Below are 24,379 nucleotides of genomic sequence, written 5' to 3'. Positions count from 1 at the left end.
GCAGTTTCTTATAAAGTTAAACATATATTTACCATAAGGCACAGCAATCCTACTTCCAAGTATTTACCCAGGAGAAATGAGTACATATGTCCACAAAAAGATAGGAATGAGAATGCTAACAACAACTTTATTCATAATAGCCCCAAACTCAAATAACTCCAATGTATACCAAGAGAAGAACGGGTAAATTGTGGTCGATTCCTACAATGGAATACTATACAGTTATAAAAAGAACAAAGCGCAACATAGATAAACCTCAAACACCTTATACTGAGTGAAAGAAGAGAGACACAAAAGAGTACATATAAAGTTCAAGTAGAAGCAAAACTAATCTATGGCAAAAGAAGTAAAAATACTGGTCATCTCTGAGGGGTTAGGGCTGACTGAAAAGGAGCTTTTCCTTATCAAACCTTCTCCAATGTAATTTTAAAGTCCTATTAAATATAATTTTAGGAACTTCCTAATATTTCATCAAATGGAATATAAACTATTAAAGTCATTTCTACTTTATCATTATAAAAATGCTTTGATAAGCATAATTTTATATAACTTTCTTGGATTATTTCATAGGGAATATTCTTAGAAGTGGAAATATTAGGTCAAAGGACATGGTCATTTTCATAGACACATTTTTTAAATTTAAATTTTAGTTAGTTAACATACCATGCAACATTGGTTTCTAGAGAATTCAGTGATTCATCACTTACATACAACACCCAGTGCTCATCAAAAGTGCCCTCTTTATTTTTTTAAAAAGCCTTTATTTATTTATTTGACAGAGAGAGACACAGAGAGAGAGGGAACACAAGCAGGGGGAGTGGTAGAGGGAGAAGCAGGCTTCCCACGGAGGAGGGAGCCTGATGCAGGGCTCGATCCCAGGACCCTGGTATCATGACCTGAGCCGAAGGCAGACACTTAACGACGGAGCCACCCAGGTGCCCCAAAAGTGCCCTCTTTAATACCCATACCCATCTAGCCCATCCCCCACATGCCTCACTCCATCAACCCCCAGTTTGTTCTCTACAGTTAAGAGTCCCTTATGGTTTAGGAGCACCTGGGTGGCTCAGTCAGTTGAGCATCTGACTCTTGGCTTTGGCTAAGGTCATAATCTCGGGGTCATGAGATCAAGCCCCACACTGGGCTCCACACTCAATGGGGAGTCTGTTTGTCCCTCTCCTTCCCCATCTGCCCTCCCCCCACTCACTCACTCTCTAAAATAAATAAATAAATTCTATCTTTTTTAAAAAGTCTCATGGCTTGTTTTCCTCTCTCCGTTTTCTTTTCCCCCTTCCCCAATGATCCTGTTTTTTTCTTAAATTCCACATATGAGTGAGATCATATGGTAATTGTCTTTCTCTGACTGACATTTCACTTAGCATAATACAATCTAGTTCTATCCACTTTGTCACAAATGGCAAGATTTCATTCTTTTTGATGGCTGAGTAATATTCTAGTGTGTGTGTGTGTGTATATACATACATACATCACATCTTCTTTATCCATTCATCAGCCTAAAGACATTTGGGCTCTTTCTATAGTTTGGCTACTGTTGATAATGCTGCTATAAACAGCATGTACCCCTTTGAATCTGTACTTTTGTATTCTTTGGGTAAATACCTAGTAGTGCAATTGCTGGATGGCAGGGTAGTTCTATTTTTAAGTTTTTGAGGAACCTCCAAACTGTTCTCCAGAGTAGTAGCTGGACCAGTTTGCATTCCCACCAATAGTGCAAGAGGGTTCCCCCTTCTCCACATCCTCACCAACACCTGTTGTTTATTGTGTTGTTAATTTTAGCCATTTTGACAGGTGTCAGGTGGTATCTCACTGTGGTTTTGATTTGTATTTCCCTGATGATGAGTGATGTTGAGCATCTTTTCTTGTGTCTGTTGGCCATCTGGATGCCTTCTTTGAAAAAGTGTCTATACATGTCTTCTTCCCATTTCTTAACTGGATTATTTTCTTTGGGGGGTGTTGAGTTTAATAAGTTCTCATTAGTATCTCATTGGATACTAACCCTTTATCAGATATGTCGTTGGCAAATATCTTCTCCTATTCCATAGGTTGCCTTTTAGTTTTGTTGGTTGTTTCCTTCACTGTGCAGAAGTTTTTATCTTGAATAAGTCCCAATAGTTCATTTTTGCTTTTGTTTCCCTTGCTTCTGGAGATGTGTCTAGGAAGAAGTTGCCTCTGCTGAGGTCAAAGAGGTTTCTGCCTGTGTTCTCTAGGATTTTGATGGATTCCTGTCTCACACTGAGGTCTTTCATCCATTTTGAATTTATTTTTGTGTATGGTGTAAGAAAGTGATCCAGTTTCATACTCGTGTATGTTGCTATCCAGTTTTCCCAACACCATTTGTTGAAGAGACTGTCTTTTTTCCATTGGATATTCTTTTCTGCTTTGTCAAAGATTAGCTGACCATAGAGTTGAGGGTCCATTTCTGGGTTTTCTATTCTGTTCCACTGATCTATATGTCTGTTTTATAACTGTGTTTCTGTGGTGTTGGTTGTGATCTCTCCTCTTTCAATCATTATTTTATCTACTTGTGTCCTTTCTCTTTTCTTTTTGATAAGTCTGGCTAGGGGTTTATCAATTTTGTTAATTCTTCCAGAGAACTAGCTCTTAGTTTTGTTAATCCGTTCTATGGGTTTTTTGTTTTGTTTTGTTTTGGTTTCTATATAGTTATTTCTGCTCTAGTCTTTATTATTTCCCTTCTTCTCCTGAATTCAGGCTTTATTTGCTGTTCTTTCTCCAGTTCCTTTAGGTGTAAGGTTAGGTTGTGTATTTGAGACTTTTCTTGCTTCTTGAGGTAGGACTGTATAGCCATTACTTCCCTCTTAATACTGCCTTTGCTGCATCCCAAAGGTTTTGGACTGTCCTGTTTCCGTTTTAATTTGCTTCCATGTATTTTTAAATTTCTTCTTTAATTCCTGGTTAACCCATTCATTCTTCAGTAGGATGTTCTTTAACCTCCTTGTATTTGCTGTCTTTCCAAATTTTTTCTTGTGGTTGACTTCAAGTTTCATAATGTTGTGGTCTAAAAACATGCATGTTATGATCTCAGTCTTTTTGTACTTATTGAGGGCTGATTTTTGACCCAGTATGTGAATCATTCTGGAGAATGTTCCATGTGCACTCGAAAGGAATGTGTATTCTGCTGCTTTAGGATGAAATGTTCTGAATGTATCTGTTAAGTCCATCTGGTCCAGGGTGTCATTCAAAGCCATCGTTTCCTTGTTGATTTTTCTGCTTAGATGATCTGTCCATTGCTGTAAGTGGGGTGTTAAAGTCTCCTGCTATTACTGTATTATTGTCAATGGGTTTCTGTTTATTATTAATTGATTTGTATATTTGGTGCTCCCATGTTGGGGGCATAAATATTTATAATTGGTAGATCTTCTTGATGAATAGACCCCTTAATTATGATATAATGCCCTTCTTCATCTCTTGTTAGTCTTTGTTTTAAAACCTAGTTTGTCTGATAGAATATAGCTACTCCGGCTTTCTTTTGATGTCCATTAGCGTGATAGATGGTTCTCCATCCCCTTGCTTTCAATCTGCAGGTTTCTTTAAGTCTAAAATTCATGGACTTCTGACACATGACAGTAAATCTCTTTCCAAAACCGATGTCTCAAGTTATATTCTCATCATCAATGCATGAGAGTGCCCAATTCACCATACAGCCCCAATGATGAGTACTTTATACAAAAAAATCATCTAACTGCAAGAAACATTTCTTATAGAAATATATAAAAAATTATTAAAATATGTAATCCAAAAAAGTAAAATTTTAAACATTTATAATCTTTTCTCTCACAACCTGTAATTGTTAACTGTCTGGGATCTATATAGCATTCCAGATGTCTTTATTTGTATACATTCAGGCACACAAACAGAGAAATCAAGATCACAAGGTCCTCCAGCCTCACTTAGAAATAAAATCACTCTGCTTTTTCAAAAATCTATTAAGTATATAATTGACTGAACAAGTATTCCAAATCTCAAGAATATATGCAAATTACTGACTTATTGGTTAAATAATATTCCACTGTATCAAGGTTCCATTAGTTATATATTCACTATTATTTCCATATTATATTTAATTACACACCTAACAATCTCCTAAAAGATATAAGGCATACACAGTCTCCCTTAATATCTATAGCTCTGTACTTATTCCCCTCCACAGAAGGGACCAGTGTTATCAATTTGATCTATGTCCTGTCATATACACATTATGTATGTATACCAATATGGTTTTGCTTTTGTCATATATATGGAATCATATTATTATACTGTTTTTCAACTTGCTTTCTGCACTTAACTTGTAAACTATTTAACATCAGTGAGTAAAGATCTATGACCTAATCCCCTGAAATACTGAGTTATGTGTACTTCCCTCAATGTACCAGTGTTCTGTGCCCTGACAAACATCTACTCTTCCTTGAAGGTTATGACTTCTATGAAACCTTCCCTTCTGTGACACATTTATTGTGGTTTTTCTTTGTTGTGCTTATTTGCTTCTGCCTCCCATTTAACCTAAAGTTCTCCAAGAACAGAGAAGGGTTTATTCACATTTATATTTTAGTGTCTAGCATAGGACCTTGTCTGTGGAAGTATATTCAGTATTTAATATATGATATTTAATAATGTCCTACCCTTTTCTTTTATAGATCCCCAGAGGCCATAGGTAGCAGAGTAGAACACTGCCCTTTGATGTTATTACCTAGCAGTTTTTGTATGTTTGTTTAGAAGAGCTCTCATAATTCTACAACTGCTAAAAATGATGTTTATGAAAATTATACAACAACAATGAGAACTGGTTTAAGACGTAATGTTAAGTGAAAAAAGCAGGTTAAAAATTTTTACACTGAGATCACTACCACATCAAAACATACATACAAAGGTGCCTAGGAAACACTATAAAACACTTAGGGTGGATTTCATAGCAAAGACCCTATTTTTAAAATTTTTTGTTCTTATTGTTTAGTGAAAAGGGGGATCTTTGTTATTAAGAATAGTCATTATCCAGAGTCCAAAGATCATAAAGCTATAAAGGCAAGCAAAAGCTGTAACGTTAAAAATATTCACCACTCAGATGAACACTTTTAAAATTTTTCCTCTGTCAACATATGATGGAATATTATTTGGTTTTAAAAAGGAAAGAAATTCTGGCACATGCTACAACAAGGATGAACCTTGAGGGCATTATGCTAAGTTAAATAAGTCAGTCACAGAAAGACAAATACTGTATAATTCCATTTAGATGAGGTACCTAAAGTGGTCAAAATCATAGGGAAAGAGGGGTGCCTGGGTGGCTCAGTCCGTTGAGCATCTGCCTTCAGCTCAGGTCATGATCTCAGGGTCCTGGGATCGAGCCCCACATTGGGCTCCCTGCTCAGCAGGGAGCCTGCTTCTCCCTCCCCCTCTGCTGTTCTCTCTGCTTGTGTTCTCTCTCTCTGTCAAATAAATAAATAAAAATCTTTTAAAAAGTCATAGGGAAAGAAAATAGAATTGTGTTTGCCAAGGGCTGGAGGGAGGGGAAAATGGGAAGTTATCATATAATGGGTATAGAGTTTCAGTTTTACAAGATGAAGAGTTAAGGAGATAGATGATGGTTATGGGTACACAACATTATGAATGTATTTAATACCACTGAACTATACATTTAAAATGATTAAGATGGTAAATTTTATGTTATATATATTTTACCACAATAAAAAAGGGAAGGAAAGTTTATTCTCTATCCAAACAGTATCTCCGACTTAACACTAGCATCTTTCCCTACCCACTATGTCAATTTCTTTCTTTGTGAGTGTTTTCCTAATTGTCTGATGCAAACAGCTGAACGTACAATGGAAATCAACAAAGTGAATGAGCAAAATCTATCATAAAGGTTAGGATTTCCTTAAGTCAAGGGAAATAATGGAGGACTGTGTACATCATGCTAGAAGTCATGGAAAATGAAGTGTCTGGAAGAAAGAATTATGGAAGTGGAAGAAAGAATTATGAAAGATGATGTTAGGAAAGGCACTTGGAAAAACAATGATTTGAATATCGAACGAAACTAAGCCCTTTGAGAAAATAAAGCCTCAAGTACATTTTTTATGAAAAACAACCCTTTTTATAATTACACTAGAAAGTTAGATGTAAAGTAATAGATGCTAGACTGTGCTATCACATAACTGGTTAGGAAAAATTATGCTCCCAAAATGAAGTGTTGATGGAGTAAACACACTACCTTATTCCCACTGGAAGGTAGTTATAAAACTGAGGAGCAGCTATTTGAAGACTCTGAAAAGTAAACAGTAGCAGGAGGACTGGGGAAGAAGACCAGAATTCAAAGTACCACAGAATCAAGGGTGAGTTTAGCATTTCTTTTTCTTCCAGTATCCCTTGGTGTGGACAGAATACAGCCTAACATCTGGAAGCATACATTGATGTGGACAGAGAGCGCCATGGGAAACCTTAGTTTAGTTCTGGCTTGAAGAATGGGAAAGGGGTTCTTGAAAACTCAAGAAAGTATATGGAAACACTGCAATTTTTTTTCTTTTCCTTTTTTCTGTTATCATGTGTGCCAGCCTGAAACAAACCTATGGTGGCAGCAGTGGCAACAGGGGAATAACAGGAACCTTCTTTTCCAATCACAGAAGCAGTGGTCTCAGTAGGGTAGGGTAAGCCTTTGATGCTTTTCCTCTCTTTCTATCCTTCCGCTGCTTGGACCCAGACACTGAGAAAGGGTGGCCCAATTAACCAGGAAGTACTGAAGAGATGGCAGAGAGGGAGCAGCAGAATGTGTGGATCTAACACTAAACAGCAGACCACAGACTCTGAGACTGAAGAGATATACTACCAAACAAGTCCCAGACTGGATACTGACTGGGTGGCATATACATGGGATCGAGCCAAATAAGTTTGCAAAGACTTTGAAAATTGCACTGACAATGAAACCACAGCCCACAGAAGGATGGTAAGAACTTGTGGTCTGAACCTAAACGGGTCAATTGCCTCCTAAAACAAAACTGTCAACATTCCCTATTATACTGAAACAAGATCAAGAATCTCAATGCTGAGATGACAAACACACTGGAATTATCTGACAAAGACGTTAAAGCAGCTTTATAAAAGTGCTTGGAAGTAAGGGGAACACTTGTGAAACAAAGAGAAAGATGGAAAGTCTCTGCAAAAAAAGATAATATGTAAAGAACCAAACGGAAATTTTAGAACTAAACAATACCATAACCAAAGTTTTAAAAAACCTCATTGGATGGGCTCTAGAACAGAATACAGATGATCAAGGAAAGAGTCAATGAAATTGATGATAAATCAAAAGAAATTATCGAGTGTGAAAATCATTGACAAAAAATATAATTTTATTGGAAAATACAGAGACTCAAGGATCTACAGGATAATACCAAAAGGTCTAACACTGGTGTCATTCTACTCATGGAAGGAAAGGAAAAGATGGAACAGAAAAACTATTTGAAAAAACTATCTTGAAAACTTCTCAAATTTAGTGAAAGACATACTTAGATATTCAAGAAGCTTAGAAAACTCTAAACAGCATAAATTCAAAGTAATCTCTGCAAGAAATCACTGGTAAATTCTACCAAACAATTAAAGAGGAAAAACCAATTCTACACAATCTCTTCCAAATAAAAACAGAACACTTGCCAACTCATTTTGAGTCCAGCATTACCCTAATACCAAACCAGACAAAGACAGCACAAAAAAAACTACAGACCAATATTTCCCAAGAAAATAAATGAAAAAATGTTCAATGAAATACTAGTAATTCAAATCCAATAATATAAAAAAGGAAGAATATACCTTGACCACATCCTGGGAATGCAAAGATGGTTCAATATTCAAAAATCAATGGACTAAGAAGAAAAAGCACATGATCCTATCAGCAGATGTAAAAAAATACATTTGACAAAATACACCATCCTTTAATGATAAGAACTCTTTGTAAACTAGGAACATAACTTCCTCAACCTGATAATGTACATCTACAAAACTGATAGCTAATGTAATTCTTAATGCTGACTGAATGCTCTTCCCAAAGATTGGGAACAAGATCCTCTCTCATCACTCCTATTCACCATTGTTTGAAAATCCTAGATGGTGCAGTAAGGAAAAAAAAAAGGCATACAAACTAGAAAAGAAATAAAACTGTCCTTATTCACAGACAGTATGATCATCTACCCAGAAAATACCAAGAAATCTACCAAAAAACTCCTTGTGAGTTTAGAAAGGTTGTAGGATAAAAGGTCAACAAACAAAAATCAATCATATTTTTATACAGTAGCAGTGAACAATTAGAAATTGAAATGAACAAAACAATATCCTTTAAAAAGGGGCCTCAAATATAAAATACTTAAATAAATGTTAAAAAATGTATGGGACTTGTCCTAGCCTCAGCAATCAGACAACACAAAGAAATAAAAGACATCCGATTTGGCAAAGAAGTTAAACTCTCATTCTTTGCAGATGACATGATCCTCTATGTGGAAAACCCAAAAGACTCCACCCCAAAATTGCTAGAACTCATACTGGAATTTAGCAAATATTTATATATTTAACGGATATATATATATGTTTGAGAGTTTCAAACATAAATATATATGTTCAAATATATTATATATATATAAATATATATATTTAACGAATAAACATCATTAAAATGTCTATGCTACCTAGAGCAATCTACACATTCAGTGCAATCCCTATCAAAATACCAACAACTTTTTACACAAAACTGGAATAATCCTAAAATTTGTATGGAATTAGAAAATACCCCAAATAGCCAAAGGAATGTTGAAAAAGAAAACCAAAGCTGGTAGCATCACAATTCTGGACTTCAAGCTCTATTACAAAGCTGTAGTCATCAAGACAGTATGGTACTGACATAAAAACAGACACCTAGATCAATGGAACAGAATAGAGAGCCCAGAAATGGACCCTCAACTCTATGGTCAACTAATCTTTGACAAAGCAGGAAAGAATATCAATGGGAAAAAGATAGGCTCTTCCACAAATGGTGTTGGGGAAACTGGACAGCAACATAAAGAAGAATGAAACCGGACCACTTGCTTATACCATACACAAAAATAAATTCAAAATGGATGAAAGATCTCAATGTGAGAGGAATCCATCAAAATCCTATAGGAGAACACAGGCAGCAACCTCTTTGACCTCAGCCGCAGCAACTTCTTGCTGGACACATCTCCAAAGACAAGGGAAACAAAGGCAAAAATGAACTATTGGGACTTCATCAAGATAAAAAGCTTTTGCACAGCAAGGAAACAGTCAACAAAACCAAAAGACAACCAACAGAATGGGAGAAGATATTTGCAAATGACATATCAGATAAAGGGCCAGTATCCAAAACCTATAAAGAACTTATCAAACTCAACACCCAAAGAACAAATAATCCAATCAAGAAATGGGCAGAAGAAATGAACAGACATTTTTCCAAAGAAGACATCCAAATGGCCAACAGACACATGAAAAAGTGCTCAACATCGCTCAGCATCAGGGAAATCCAAATCAAAACCTCAATGAGATACCACCTCACACCAGTCAGAATGGCTAAAATTAACAAGTCAGGAAACGACAGATGTTGGCGGGGATGCGGAGAAAAGGGAACCCTCCTACACTGTTGGTGGGAATGCAAGCTGGTGCAGCCACTCTGGAAAACAGTATGGAGGTTCCTCAAAAAGTTGAAAATAGAGCTACCCTATGGCCCAGCAATTGCACTACTGGGTATTTACCCCAAAGATACAAATATAGTGATCCGAAGGGGCACGTGCACCCCAATGTTTATAGCAGCAATGTCCACAATAGCCAAACTATGGAAAGAGCCCAGATGTTCATCAACAGATGAATGGATAAAGAAGATGTGGTGTGTATATACATATATATACACACACACACATACACATACAATGGAATATTATGCAGCCATCAAAAAATTTAAATCTTGCCATTTGCAATGACGTGGATGGAACTAGAGGGTATTATGCTAAGTGAAATAAGTCAATCAGAGAAAGACAATTATCATATGATCTTACTGATTCGTGGAATTGAAGAAAGAAGGCAGAGGATCATGAGTTAAAAATGAAACAAGACAAAACCAGAGAGGGAGACAAACCATAAGAGACTTTTAATCTTGGGAAACAAACTGTGGGTTGCTGGAGGGGAATGGGGTGGGGGATGGGGTAACGGGGTAATGGACATTGGGGAGGGTATGTGTTGTAATGACCACTGGGTATTATATAAGACTGATGAATCACAGACCTGTACCCCTGAAACAAGTAATACATTATATGTTAATTAATCGAATTTAAATTTAAAAAATAATAAAAAAGAAAAAATGTATGGGGTTGTATGCTGAAAACTATATAATGCTGACGAAAAAAATCAAAGATGAACTAAGTAAATGGAGAGATATATTGTATTACTGGATTTGAAAACTCAAATTCATCTATACGGTTGACCCTTGAACAACACGTGTTAGGTTTGAGCTGTGTGGGTCCACTTATATGTGAATTTTTTTCATAAATACAATACAGTACTTTAAGTATTTTCTCTTCCTTGTAATTTTCTTAATAACATTTTCTTTTTTCTAGCTTACTTGATTATAAGAATACAGTATACAATACATGTAACATACAAAATATGTGTTAATCGACAATTTATGTTATCAGTAATGCATTCAGTCAACAATAGGCTATTAGTAGCTATGTTTTTTGGGGAATTAAAAATTATATGTGGATTTTTTACTGCATGGGGGGGGGTTGGTTTCCCTAACCCCTATGTTGTTAAAGGTCCAACTGTATATTTAATATAAGGAATTCCCATTAAAATCCCAGCAGGATTATTTTTTGTAGATATAGAAAAGATTATTCTAAAATGTATATATATGGAGAGACAAAGGAACTAGAACAGACAAAATAATTTTGAAAAAGAAAAAGAAAATTGTAGGGATCACTACCTTATTTTGACTTACCATAAAGTATTCAGAGTCCTATTTGCACATAGATAGACATATGGGTCAAGTGAACAGAATAGTGTCCAGAAATAGACCCACACAAACAGCAATTCAATGGAGAGAAGACAGTCTTTTCAACAAACTGTTGAAAAACTGGACATCAATATGCAAAATATAAACCAAAATACCTGACACACTTTATACAAAATGAACTCAAAATGGATGATTTGTTCTAAATGTAAAATGTAAAAGTATATAATTTTTACAAGAAAACAGGACAATATTAGCATGCCTGCAGTTAGGCAAAGGATTTTTATACATGACACCAAAAGCATGATCCATAAGAGATGAAAATTTAAAACTTTTCCTTTGCAAAAGACACTGTTAAAAGAATGTAAAGATAAACTATAGGCTGGGAGAAAATATTTGCACAAACCAGATATCTGACAAAGGACTTTAAGCAAGAATATACAAAGAACTCTCAAAAATCAACAGTGAGTAAATAAACAACTCAAGTAAAAATGGACAAAAGACTGTTCATGAATAGACTATTCACCAAAGAGGGTATATGAATGGCAAATACGCACAAGAAAAAAATGTTCATCATTACTCATTTGAGAAATGCAAATTAAAATTATGAAGAGCTACCACTATACCCCTTTTAGAATGGCTATAAAAAAATACTGACAATAACAAGTGCTAGCGAGGAATGGAACAGCCACACTGGAAAATGGTTTGGCAGGGTCTTACAAAGTTAAAGTTAAACATATACTTACCATATGACCCAGAAATCCCACTCCTAGGTATTTACACCAAGGAAATGAAAACTTATGTTCATAAGAAAAAGCCCCGTACACAAATGTTTATAGCAACTCTATTCAAACCACCAAAAACTGGAAACAAGTCAAATATCTTCCAGGGGTGAAAGAATAAACATACTGTGGTATATCCACACAATGTATACTACTTGGCAACAAAAAGGAATGAATTATTGATAGATGCAATATGAAACAACTTAGAAGATTCCCAAAGGCATTATGTTGAATGAAAAATGCTATTCTTAAAAGACTACATACTGTATGATTCCATTCATATGTTATTCTCTAAACGATATAACTGTAGTGACAGAGAACAGACTGGTAGTTGCCAGAGACAACGATGTTTGCGTGTGATTACAAAGGGATAGCATGAGAGATTTCTGGGGTGGTTCAGCTGTTCTGATCCTGATTGTGATGGTGGTTACATAATCTGTACATGTGCTAAAAATTCACAGAACTATATACACACATATACAAAAGTCAGTTTTACTTTATGTTAATTTTAAAAATAAACTGAAAAACCCATAGTGCAAGTATAAATTAAATTATTAGAAATAAAACTAACTTATTTTCCTAACTTTTAATTTTATTTCACAAGACAAATTCCCAGTAGAGCCCATTTTTCACTATTAACAATGATGTATTGATTTTTGTTTTATGTGGACCAACTTTAAGTAGTCTTTTTCATTACCCATTAACTCCACTAAGCAAGACCTTCTTTATATTAAAATATACGTTGAAGTAAATAAAAGAGTAGAAGGACATATTCTAGAGTGATAACTACAGCAAGCTGTTTGTGAGTAATGACATTTTAAGTGACTTTGTTTTCTAAATTTTCCAGAATGAGCTTATAAAACATTGATAATCAGTGGGAAAAAGCTAAAGAACCCTTTCAGTCCAGGCCTAGTAATGTTTTCAAAGGAAACTGCGGAGCTCTGGTCTGTAAGCACAGAGAAAACAAGCAGCTACGAGGAGAGAAGGTAGGTAGCACAGACAAAAAAAATCAGGTCTGCTGGTGGTACTAGTGAAGGTAAGAAAACTGGCGACTCTTAGGAAGGAGAAGGCTAGCTCACCTGAGACTGTTTGAAAACATCCTTTCCAACGACATCCAGGTTTGAGGGGTCTTTGATGGAACTAACATACTCCGAAACAGCCTTGATCACCACATCACAGGGAGGAAGAACCAGCTGATGAGCTCGGACCTAGAAGATTTAAGATAAGCAAGGTACACTGACATCAGTGGTGATGGATCACTAAGAGAAAGAGTGAGGTAGGTGTAAGAGAATTCAAATTCAGTAAACGCACTGAGAGATAGGTAAAATCTTTTTTTGAAAATATTTTCCCCTGTAATTCTCAGTATAGAACACTTGGAAAAGATCAAACAGTATAAAGAAAGATAACATCATATCATTTATAAATCCTACTACAGAGAGAGCCACTAGTTGATGACATTGTCATAATTCATCAGTTTTCTTTCATAAGACCATTTGGCTGCTTCCAATTTTTTGCTATTAAAGATAAGGTTTTAATTTGTGGACCATGTTTGGATCCTAATTTGAACTAACCACAAAAAAGCCTTTTGGGGACAATCAGGAAGATCCTAAAATGGACTAGATATTAAAATGATACCAAGAAATTATCATTAATTTTGTTAAAAGTAATAATGGCATTGTGCTCATGCATGAAAATGCCTATATGTTTTAGAGATGCATATCGAAGAATGTGGGAGTAAAATGACTTGAGGTCCAGAATTTATTTTAAAACACATTAGCAACAGAAACAACAATAACAAAACCCAGCAAGTGTGGCTACATCTTGATAACTGTTGGAGCTAGAAGATGTTACAATAGTGACTGCCTATGCTATTATTTTCTCTACTTTTATGATGCTTGAAAATTTTTTAAATACAGGTATTTTTTTCATGCCGTGATAAAATGTAGGTATGATTTGTTGTTCACTTTCCAATTATTTAATTACAAGGTTCCTAAAATTGTAATTACTCAGTCAAAGGGTATAAACTTCTTAAAGACTTTTTGTATAAAATTGTTTGGGCAAAAGGCTGTACCATTCATTCCTTTAACAAGTATTTACCGCCTTCTGTGTATTAACTAGGTACTGTCACAGGCATCAAGAATACAGCAGTGAACAAGACAGAGAAAGATCGCTGCCCCCATGGAAGCTTAAATTGTGGGGTAGGTGTGTCAGGATAGGGTGAGGGGAGTCAAATAAAATAAATAAGTAAAATGCATACTGTGCCAGATGTAGATAAGTGCTATGGAGAAAATCTAAGCAGAGGATGGCCTTGGGAATTCAAGTGTGTGCATGCATCTGCACAAGCAAGTAATATTAAATAAGATGGTCAGGAAAGGCCTCACTGAGAAAATGACATTTGAGAAAACCTCTAAGAGGGAGGTACAAAGCTATGTGGGAGGAAAAAGCATCCCAAGTAGAGGGAATAATAAGTACAAAGGTTCTACAAACAAAAGAAAAGATGACATCATAACTATAACAGACGCCAGTCAGTACAGGACTTTGTAGGCCATGGTCAAGATTGAGTGAGTGACATGAAGAGCCACTGGCGGGTTTTGAATAGAGAAGCAACATGATCTGAATCAGTTTTTAAAAGATCCACTCTCACTGTTATACTGAGAATAGGTTTTGGGGAGGGGAGGAGAGTGCAAACAGAAGACCAACAGTTAATAAGCTGTTATAATAATCCAAGCAAGAAATAATGGTGGCTTGACCAGGGTAGTAGCAATGAAAATGGTGAGAAGTGGACATATATTGGAGGGAGAACTGATGGTATTTGCTGGCAGAGGAAATGTAGGGTGTGAGAAAGAGAGAGAGAAGTCAAGGATGACTCTATGGTTTTTAGCCTGAACAACTAGAAGGATGGGATTGCCTTTAATAAAAATGGGGAAGGCTCTGGGAGGAACAGATTTAGGGGAAAGATCACGAGTTTCCATTTAGATACACTTCCTTAAGATGTTTAGTAGGCTGTTAGATATTACAATCTGGAGTTCAAGAGGGATGTCAAAACTAGAGACACAGGTTTAGGAGTCATCAATTGACTGGTGATACTTAAAGTCATGAGACTGGATGATATCAATCACTAAGGCAGAATGTGTAGGGAGAACTGACAGAAGGGACCAAGGACAGAATTCGGAGACACTCCAAAGATAAGAAGTAGAAAAGAAGACAAAGAAGCAACAAAGGAAACAGTAGCTGCAGCCAGTGAAGGTAGGAAGGAAACTAGAAGAGAGTGGTGTCCTTAAAGCCAAGTGAAGAACATGTTCTAAGAAAGAGGGAGTGAGCCACTGGGTCAAATGCTGCTGTTGGTCAAGTAAGATGAAAACTGAGAACTGGCCATTAGATTTATTAACATCAAGAATTATGAACATCTGGACCTTGTCAAAAACAATTTCAAAACAGACTGCAGAGAGAATAGGGAAAAGGGATAATAAACAGCTCAAGTGTAGAAGACTCTCTAGAGGGCTTTGCTATAAGGGAAGGAAGAAATGTGGGCTATAAGAGAAGAGGAAATATGGAACAATAGCTTGGGTGGAGGGAGTAAGGTCAAGAGCAGGATTTGCTTTATTTTTTAATATGGATGCATGCTTATAAATCTGATGGGAAAAATCCAATGAAGAGAGAAAATTGATGATGCAGGAGAAAGAAGTAAGAACTGCAAAAGTGATGCCTTTCAGTTAGCAAGAGGGGATGTGATCTGGCATGTAAGTAGAGGGGTTGGCCTTAGATAGGAACATGGACAGGTACTCCACAGTTAACACAAGGCAGGCAGAAAATGTGGGCACATAGATGCACATAGGTGAGAAGATGAAAGGCTAGGAGCCAGTAAAGTTCTGTTTCAAATGCTTCCATTTACTAAGTGAAATAGGAAGCCAGCTCATGAGCTCACAGTGAGCAAGGAGGAGGGAGTATTAGAGGCTTGAGGAGAGAAGAAAAAGTATGAACTAGCAGAGTGAAAGAATTAGAGAAAAGTTATATATTCACCAACTTACACTACCACCAGAAACGTATGAGAGTTATCAGTCTCAACATAGACTCGACAGGAGTAGGCAGACTAATTTTTCAGTATTTGCTGAACTGTTAGGTTAAAAAAAATCATTTAATTTACATGTGTGGGGGCACCTGGGTGGCTCAGTTGTTAAGCGTCCGCCTTCGGCTTGGGTCGGGATCAAGCCCCGCATCAGGCTCCCTGCTCGGCGGGAAGCCTGCTTCTCCCTCTCCCACTCCCCTGCTTGTGTTCCCTCTCTTGCTGTGTCTCTCTGTCAAATAAATGAATAAAATCTTAAAAAAAAAGATCTTTTAAAAAAATTTTGCATGTGTGATCACTAGGGAGATTTAACATCTATCTAGTCATACTATTGGCCACTGTATTTCTTCTTTTGTGAGCTGCTTCAGTCTTTTGCTCATTATTTCATTTACTGGAGTATTAGTATCTCACTTCATAGGTTTGTATGAATCCTTAAGATGTTAAGGGTATTGTCTTTATAACAAATGGTGCTGGGAAAATTGGACAGCTACATGAAAAAGAATGAAACTGGTCCACTTTCTTACACCATACACAAAAATAAACTCAAGATGGATTAAAGACTTAAATGTGAAACCTGAAACCATAAAAGTCCTTGAAGAGGGCACAGGCAGTAATCTCTTCGACAATGGCTATAACAACATTTTTCTAGATATGACTCCTGAAGCAAAGGAAACAAAGGGAAAAATAAACTATTGGGACTACAAAATAAAAAGCTTCTGTGCAGCAAAGGAAACAATCAACAGAATGAAAAGGCAACCTACTGAATGGAAGAAGGTATCTGCAAATGACATATACAATAAAGGGTTAGTATCCAAAATATACAAAGAACTGATATAACTCAACACCCAAAAAACAAATAATCCAATTAAAAAATGGGCAGAAGACATGAACAGACATTTCTCCAAAGAAGACATACAGATGGTCAACAGACACATGAAAAGATGCTCAACATCACTCATCATCAGGGAAATGCAAATCAAAACCACAGTGAGACACCACCTCACACCTGTCAGAATGGCTAAAATCAGAAACACAAAAAACAACAAGTGCTGGCGAGGATGTGGAGAAAAAGTAACCCTCATGCACTGTTGGTGGGAATACAAAGTGGTGTAGGCACTGTGGAAAACAGCCGGGAGTTTCCTCAAAAAGTTAAAAATAGAACTGCCTTACAATCCAGTAATGGCACTACTGGGTATTTACACAAAGAATACAAAAGCACTAATTCAAAGGGATACACGCACCCCTATGTTTATGGCAGCATTATTTTCAATAGCCCAGACATGGAAGCAGCCCAAGTGTCCATTGATAGATGAATGGATAAAGAAGAAGTAGTACATATATACAATGGAATATTATTCACCAATAAAAAAGAATGAAATCTTGCCATTTGCAATGACATGGATGGATCTAGAGAATATAATGCTAAGTGAAATAATTCAGTCAGAGAAAGACAAATACCATATGATTTCACTCATATGTGGAATTTAAGAAAAAAATGAACAAAGCGGAAAAAAAGAGAGAGACAAATCAAGAAACAGACTCTTAACTGTAGAGAACTGATGGTTACCAGAGACGGGGATGGGTGTGGGGATGGGTTAAATAGGTGATGGTGATTAAGGAGTGCCCTTGTCTTGATGAGTGCTTGATGCATGGAATTGTTGAATCACTATACTGTATACCTCAAAGTAATATAATACTATATGTTAACTATACTGGAATTAAAATAAAAACTTAATTAAAAGAGATATTAAGGGTATTGATCATAATTATAATTTTTGTATTTGAAATATTTCAAGCCTAATGAAAGGTAATTATTCTATCAAAACTCCAATGAAAAAAACCTGATATCCCCTAGGCATGGATGTACAGGCAGGAAATGGGGCACTTTACCTTAAGTGATGCAAGGGGATGTTCTGGTCCCAAGAGGCTCCAGTGAAAAGCAGCCAGGTCCTCATCTGGGAGAATGTGGTTACCTATAAAGTACATTTGTCATTTATTGACTGTGCAAATGTTTTCATAGAACCTCCAGGCCATGAAAGGGCTTTTGGGGAAGAAAATAATCAAATAATTCACATAGGTGTAGATTCTCAATGTAATATCTATAGTATCTATGTGTTGATTACCTACTATGTATCACATGCATTATATGTTTTATTATTGTAATAACCATGCCTAGTAGTATTATTATTCCCATTTTACAGATAGGGAAACTGAGGCTCAAACAAATTTGGTGACTTAGCCCAAAGTAGCTTGGTTAATAAGTGTCCCCACCAGGATAAGAAGCAGGCTCCAAAGCCCATGCTATTATCTATCACCTAGTCATTCTGCCTTTTATAATAGCAGCCACAATTACTGACTGCCTAGTAAGTGCTGGGCATTTTATATATCTCATTTCGTTTAGTTTTGTCAGTAACACAATGAGATATACTATTCCATTTCACAGATGAAACCAGGGAGGTGTAACTTCAGTGATTTGTCATAGGCCTAATTCTAAAACTTGTGCTGACTCCATTAGATGAGCCAAACTCAAATCCTTTGGGATTATAAGCAGAGGTTACACCTGAGACAACATATTAACCTTCATGCTGTCAGTACTTGGAAAGCCAACTGAAAACATAATCAACTCTCGGGGTGCTTGGGTGGCTCAGTCGGTTAAGCATCCAACTCTTGGTTTCAGCTCAGGTCATGATCTCAGGGTCCTGGGATCGAGCCCCGAGTCAGGCTCCGTGTTTAGCAGAAGTCTGCTTTAAGATTCTCTCTCCATCTCCCGCTGCCCCTCCCCCCACTCGCGTTTTCTCTCTCTCTCAAACAAATAAATAAATCTTTAAAAAACCATAACCAGCTCTCTGCAATTTACTTTTAAATTCATCTTTAAAAGATAAATTGATGAATGGCTAGAATGGACAGATAAATGATAAAGCAAGTATAGGAAAATGTTAATGGCAGAATACAGGTGGTAGATATATGATATATAGGATTTTCACTACCAAATTCTTTCAATTTTGCTGTGTGTTTGGATATTTTCATAATAAAATGTTCACACAACAGAAAAAAAAACCACATATAACAATTTGTGTTCTTCATCTAAACTGAGACCGTAGGAAAGAAATGCTAATGCTCTGAATGGGGAACCAAAGCTATCTGGGGCTAGTAAAACATTTGGCCTAAGACAGTACTCTGCACAAATAGTTATGGAATGTAACAAAAAAGTTTTACAAAAATCGAAGTAATTTTCAAGGATGTCCTGTATTAAATTCCTAAGACAAACATGCTGAGTTTCTAGTAAGAAGTCCAAAAGCCTCCTGGGTTTTCTCCAGCATAGTGTTTAGCATGTGGACTTTAAAAAGATAAATTCAATTATGATAGGCTAAATTGCTCTGGTCTTCGTGTCTTAACATTGGAAGAGGAAATTTTACCAATCACTGGAGTCTGTTCTTTGGATACCTACCTAGCAGCGCAGCAAATATGGGAAAATTCATCCGCTTCAAGCCCAGCTGCTTGGCCACCTCCTGCATCAGGAACTGATTGGTAGTGAGATTCTTCCCATTCCAGCTCAGCTTCAGAGCATGGGAACTGTAGTAAGAAGGAATATTGTAGAGAGCATACTCGGAATCATGGGCAAGAAGGCCATGGAAGCCATTTTCCCTGAAAAAAGCCACCACTTCCAAATGGTGGTCTTCAAGGCTCTGAAAGACCTAGGAGGGAAGAAGAGAGGAACATGTCATGCAACAGAAACTGGCTATATTTGGTTAGAAATCCAGAAGGTTAGTAACTAAATTTTATAGTTGAAATTTAAGATCACACATGGCTGAACACAATACTCTACAAAAAAAAAAAAAAAGTCTCCCCCAGCTTCAAACTTGATTATTCCTACTATAAAGACAGTATTATCTATGTATTCATTGAAATGCCCAGTCCTTTCATGAAACTGTGGTATGAGGCATTTCAAGAGAATACTGAAATTAACATGGTATATATTACTTAAGTTTCCACTTCACACAATAACAGAAGATATCTTTGTTAGAAAGATAATAAAGCTATTATTTATTGCTCAACACCTTCTATATGCCACATATACTTTACATACATTATCTCATTGTCAGAACAACCATGAGCAAGGTAGATATGGATGAAAAAACTTATATGTAGAAATAGACACAGAAAGGTTAAATAACAGAATCTAAGTTCATCTAACTCCTTTTTTTTTTTTAATCTAACACCTTTTAAAAAAATCCTTGCTCGTGGGTGTCTGGGTGGCTCAGTTGGTTAAGCCTCTGGCTCTTGGTTTCGGCTCAGGTCATGATCTCATGGGTCGTGAGATCGAGCCCCAGGTTGGGCTCTGTGCTCAGCGGGGAGGCTGCTTAAAGAGTCTCTCCCTCCCCCAACTCACGTGTACCCACCACTGTCTCTATAAAATAAATAAATAAATCTTTAAAAAAAAATCCTTGCTTGCTTTCTTAGGAACATCTTAGACCACAGAGCACCCATATAGGGCACTTCCAGCAGGTAGAGGTCAGAAACTTCACCCCACTTTAGAAACGGGAAAACTAAGACTATGAGAGGTTGGCTGCCCCTAAAGCTGCATTATGAATGAGTGTACACAGGATTCAAACCCAGGCTGTTCTGACTCCAGAATGCACTAATTTCCACTGTACCAGGCTTATTCCTGGAGAGCACTGTTTTTCATGTAATAGAGGCAGACGCTTAAGTGCCCTTCCTATGCATGTCTCTATCCTTGCACTTAGAGCATACTGAAATAATCTGCATACTGGTTATACCACGCTAACTTCCTTGACTGCAGAGACTTAATTTATCTATTCCTGGCTCCAACATAAAACCTGGGGTATAATAATATGAATAATAATGGTTAACAGATACTGAATACATACTCTGTGCTAAGCAGCGTTCCAAGTACTCTGCATTCATTAACTCATTTAATATTCAATCACATAAGGCCATAACTATTATTATTATCATCCCCATTTTTACACTGCTATTCCTAAGGTCGCATGGCCGGAAGGAACAAAGACTGGATTTTGGCTCTAGAACCCATGGACCTAAGTATTTTTGTGGAACTCAACTGACCTATTTTTTTTTCATTTAAATTACAAAATAATGGTAGTTTTCTGGAGTCTGACAGGAGTTTCAATGCATTAAGCTTCTGCTAGGCTATGGAAAGAGACTAGCCACAGCAGACAGTCATGTCACACATTAAATCCACAAGGGGAGGGACACTGATAAGCACACAGCAAAGCAACGTGTGTATGTTTGTTTCAAAGCAAAGGAACCAAATATCCTTACTTTGTACTGCAACATATTTACAGCTAGAGTTATGATGAACTCCAATGGGGTCAGAGTAGGAGTATAGTTTTATGCTGTCCCCTGGTGATAGTTTGTTCCAGCATACCTCTCATACAAGTCACTCATTGAGCATCCATCTGTACCAGGCATAGTGCTAGGTATGGTACTTTCCCTCTCTTCATCACAATCAGATCATGTAGGTGTTATAAGTCCCATCTTACAGATGAGGAAACTGAGGCTCAGAGAAGCAAGGTGCCATGCTTAGGGCCATAGAGCATTCCAAATATCCATCAACAGAAAAAATGGCTAAACTGTGGTATAACCATACAAGGGAATATTATTTAGCTATAAAAAGGAATAAAGTACTGATTCATGCTAACATAAATGAACTTAAAAACACTATAGAGTACAAGAAGCCAGACAAAAAGGCCACATATTACATGATTCCTTTTAAATGAATTTTCCAGAATAGGAAAATCCATTGAGAGGGAAAAATAGATTAGTGGTTTCCAGGGACTGGGGGAAAAGGGAAATGAAGAATGACTGCTAGAAGGTACTGAGTTTCCTTTTGGGGCTTTAAAAATGTTCTGGAATTAGACAATGATCATAGTTGCACAACTCTGTGAATACAAGTTAATTATACACTTAAAAATGGTAAATTTTGGGGTGCCTGAGTGGCTCAGTCAGTTGAGCGGCCGACTCTCGATTTCAGCTCAGGTCATGACCTCAGGGTCCTGGATCGAGCACTCAGTGGGGAGTTTGCTTAAGGATTCTTTCTCTCCCTCTGCCCCTCCCACTACTCACATGTATGTGCTCTCTCTCTCTAAATAAATCTTTTTAAAAATGGTAAATTTTACGGTATTATGTAAATTATATATATTAAAAACCGGAACTAGAATTCAAATTCAGCTCTGTCTACAAAGCCTATGCTCCCTAAACCTCACTTGTAAAACTTATTATGGAAAATTTTAAATACACAAAGGTAAAGGAAATACCGTTAATGAACCCCTATGATATCATTATCCTGTTTCAACCATTATCAATGTTGAGTCATTCTTGTTTCATCTACTATGCACCCCTTTTGTTCTGGCATTTTTAAATGCACTTTTTAAATCATGACTAAAAAACCACATAAAATTTACCATCTTAACCATTTTTAAGTGTATAGTTCAATAGTGTTAGGTTTAATCACATTGTTGTGAAACACATTTCCAGAACTTTTTAATCTTACAAATCTGAAACTCTATACCCATTAAACAACTCTCCATTTTCACCTCTCCCCCAGCTCCTGGCAACCACCATTCCACTTTTCTATGAATTTGACTACTTTAGATACCTCATATAAGTGGAATCATACAGTATTTGTCTTTTTATGACCGACTTATTTCGCTTAACATAATGTCCTTGCGGTTCACTCACATTGTAGTATGTGACAGGATTTCCTTCCTTTTTAAGGCTGAATTAATATTCCATTCTATGTACATACCACAGTTTCTTCCTCTATTAATCAATGGACTTATGGGTTGCTTCCACTTCTTGGCTATTATGACTAGCACTGCTATAAACACAGATGTAAAAATATCTCTTCAAAATCCTGTTTTCAGTTCTTTTGGGTAAATACTCAGAAGTGAAACTGCTGAATCACATAGTAGTTTCATTTTTAATTTTTAAAAAGAACTTCCATATTGTTTTCCATAGAGGTTACTCCATTTTATATTCCCACCAACAATGCACAAGGTTCTAACTTCTCCACAACCTCACCAACACTTCTTTTCTGTTCTTTTTTTATAGTAGCCATCCTAATGAGTATGAGGTGATATCTCATTGTTTTCATTTGCATTTCTCTGATAATTAGTGATGTTGAACATCTTTTCATATGATTGTTGGTCATTTCTGGCATACTTTCAAGCAAATTCCAGATATCAAATCACCTATACTACTTCATTCTTTATCTGTAACAGATGAAGAGTTTAAAAATAACAAACAAAACTATCATTTCACTGAAGTTAACAAGTTTCTTAATATCTTAATATCCAGTCCCTACTCTATTTTCCAAGATTACCTTAAAAATGTCTTTCGACAGTTGGTTTGTTCAAATCAGGATCCAAATAGGGTCCACATGCTGCATTTGGTTGATATGGCTCCTAAGTATCTTAATTTATAACAGTTGCCTTTATTAAATGCCATTTATTTGTTGCAAAAACCGTAACTCACTTTTTAAATTACAAAGGTAATATGGATTATTCTACAGATTATGTTGGGATAACTGGACATTTATTTGAGAATAAGATAGATCCATTCCTCACATTTTAATTAGGATAACCATAAAAATAACAGAAGATTCCATGAGGATTTTTTAAATATAATTTCAGAGTGGGGAAAGTTTATGTATAAGAGAAAACCCAGGAACAGTAAAGAGGAAGATCAATCCTCTTGACTAAAAATAAAACATTTGTTTGGGAAAAGCCAATGTAAGTAAACACAAAGGACAAATGACAAACTGCAAAAAGAGTTGCAACTCATAGTATAGAGGGCTAATTTCTCTAACAGAAAAGAAAAAAACCTAACAACACAAGAAAACAGTTCACAAAAAAAGGAAAAACAAATTGATTGTAAGCATATAAGATGATCAAACTCACTTGTGATAAGAAGTGAAAATTAAAACAATACTGAAAGATGGTTATTTCAACCATAACATTACCAAATATACTGGTAAGGGAAACAGGCACACACAAATATTGAAGGTAGGTATGTAAATGGTACAATCTCTATGGAGAAAAACTTGGCAAGATTTGTCATAATTAAAAATGCACATACCTTTTGACCCGGTAATTTTGCTTCTATGGATTTATCTTTTAGATATGTGAAGTACTTGGAACAATGCAAGTACTTAGGTATAAGCAAGAGCACTGCAACTGTACAAGTATTCATTATAGCATTATTGTAACAGCTGAAAACTGGAAAAAATCTAATTAACTGCCCATCAATAAGAGACTAGTTATATAAGTTATAACATATACATACAATGGAATAGGGTGGAACCATAAAAAATAAGGACAAAATTCTTATGTACTCACATGGAAAAATCAGCATGATATAGTAAATAAAAAAGCAAAGTACAAATTATGTATAGTATGCTACCATTTTTTGAAAGGTATATTTATGGTGTGTGCATAGCAAGTATTTATAAGTATTTGCTCTCATAGGCAT

At 36.2% G+C, this 24,379-nt stretch overlaps 1 protein-coding gene across 6 annotated transcripts in view; it reads right to left on the bottom strand.

The window, feature by feature from the left end:
* Positions 1–24,379, bottom strand: part of FAM120C (family with sequence similarity 120 member C) — a 106,639-nt gene that overhangs the window by 64,907 nt on the left and 17,353 nt on the right. For all 6 annotated transcript variants that reach the window (XM_078064600.1, XM_078064601.1, XM_078064602.1 and 3 more), the window contains exons 2-4: positions 19,317–19,563; positions 17,759–17,841; positions 12,885–13,013 (exon numbers count right to left, since the gene is read on the bottom strand). In XM_078064600.1, the coding sequence (XP_077920726.1) occupies positions 12,885–13,013; positions 17,759–17,841; positions 19,317–19,563 (459 nt within the window). The remainder of the gene's footprint in view (positions 1–12,884; positions 13,014–17,758; positions 17,842–19,316; positions 19,564–24,379) is intronic.

Source organism: Halichoerus grypus, chromosome X (assembly GCF_964656455.1).
Source record: "Halichoerus grypus chromosome X, mHalGry1.hap1.1, whole genome shotgun sequence".
In the NCBI taxonomy this organism is placed as follows: Eukaryota; Metazoa; Chordata; class Mammalia; order Carnivora; family Phocidae; genus Halichoerus; species Halichoerus grypus.
The sequence above is the reverse complement of the archived record's forward strand: the minus strand, read 5'-3'. Positions and strand labels throughout refer to the sequence as shown.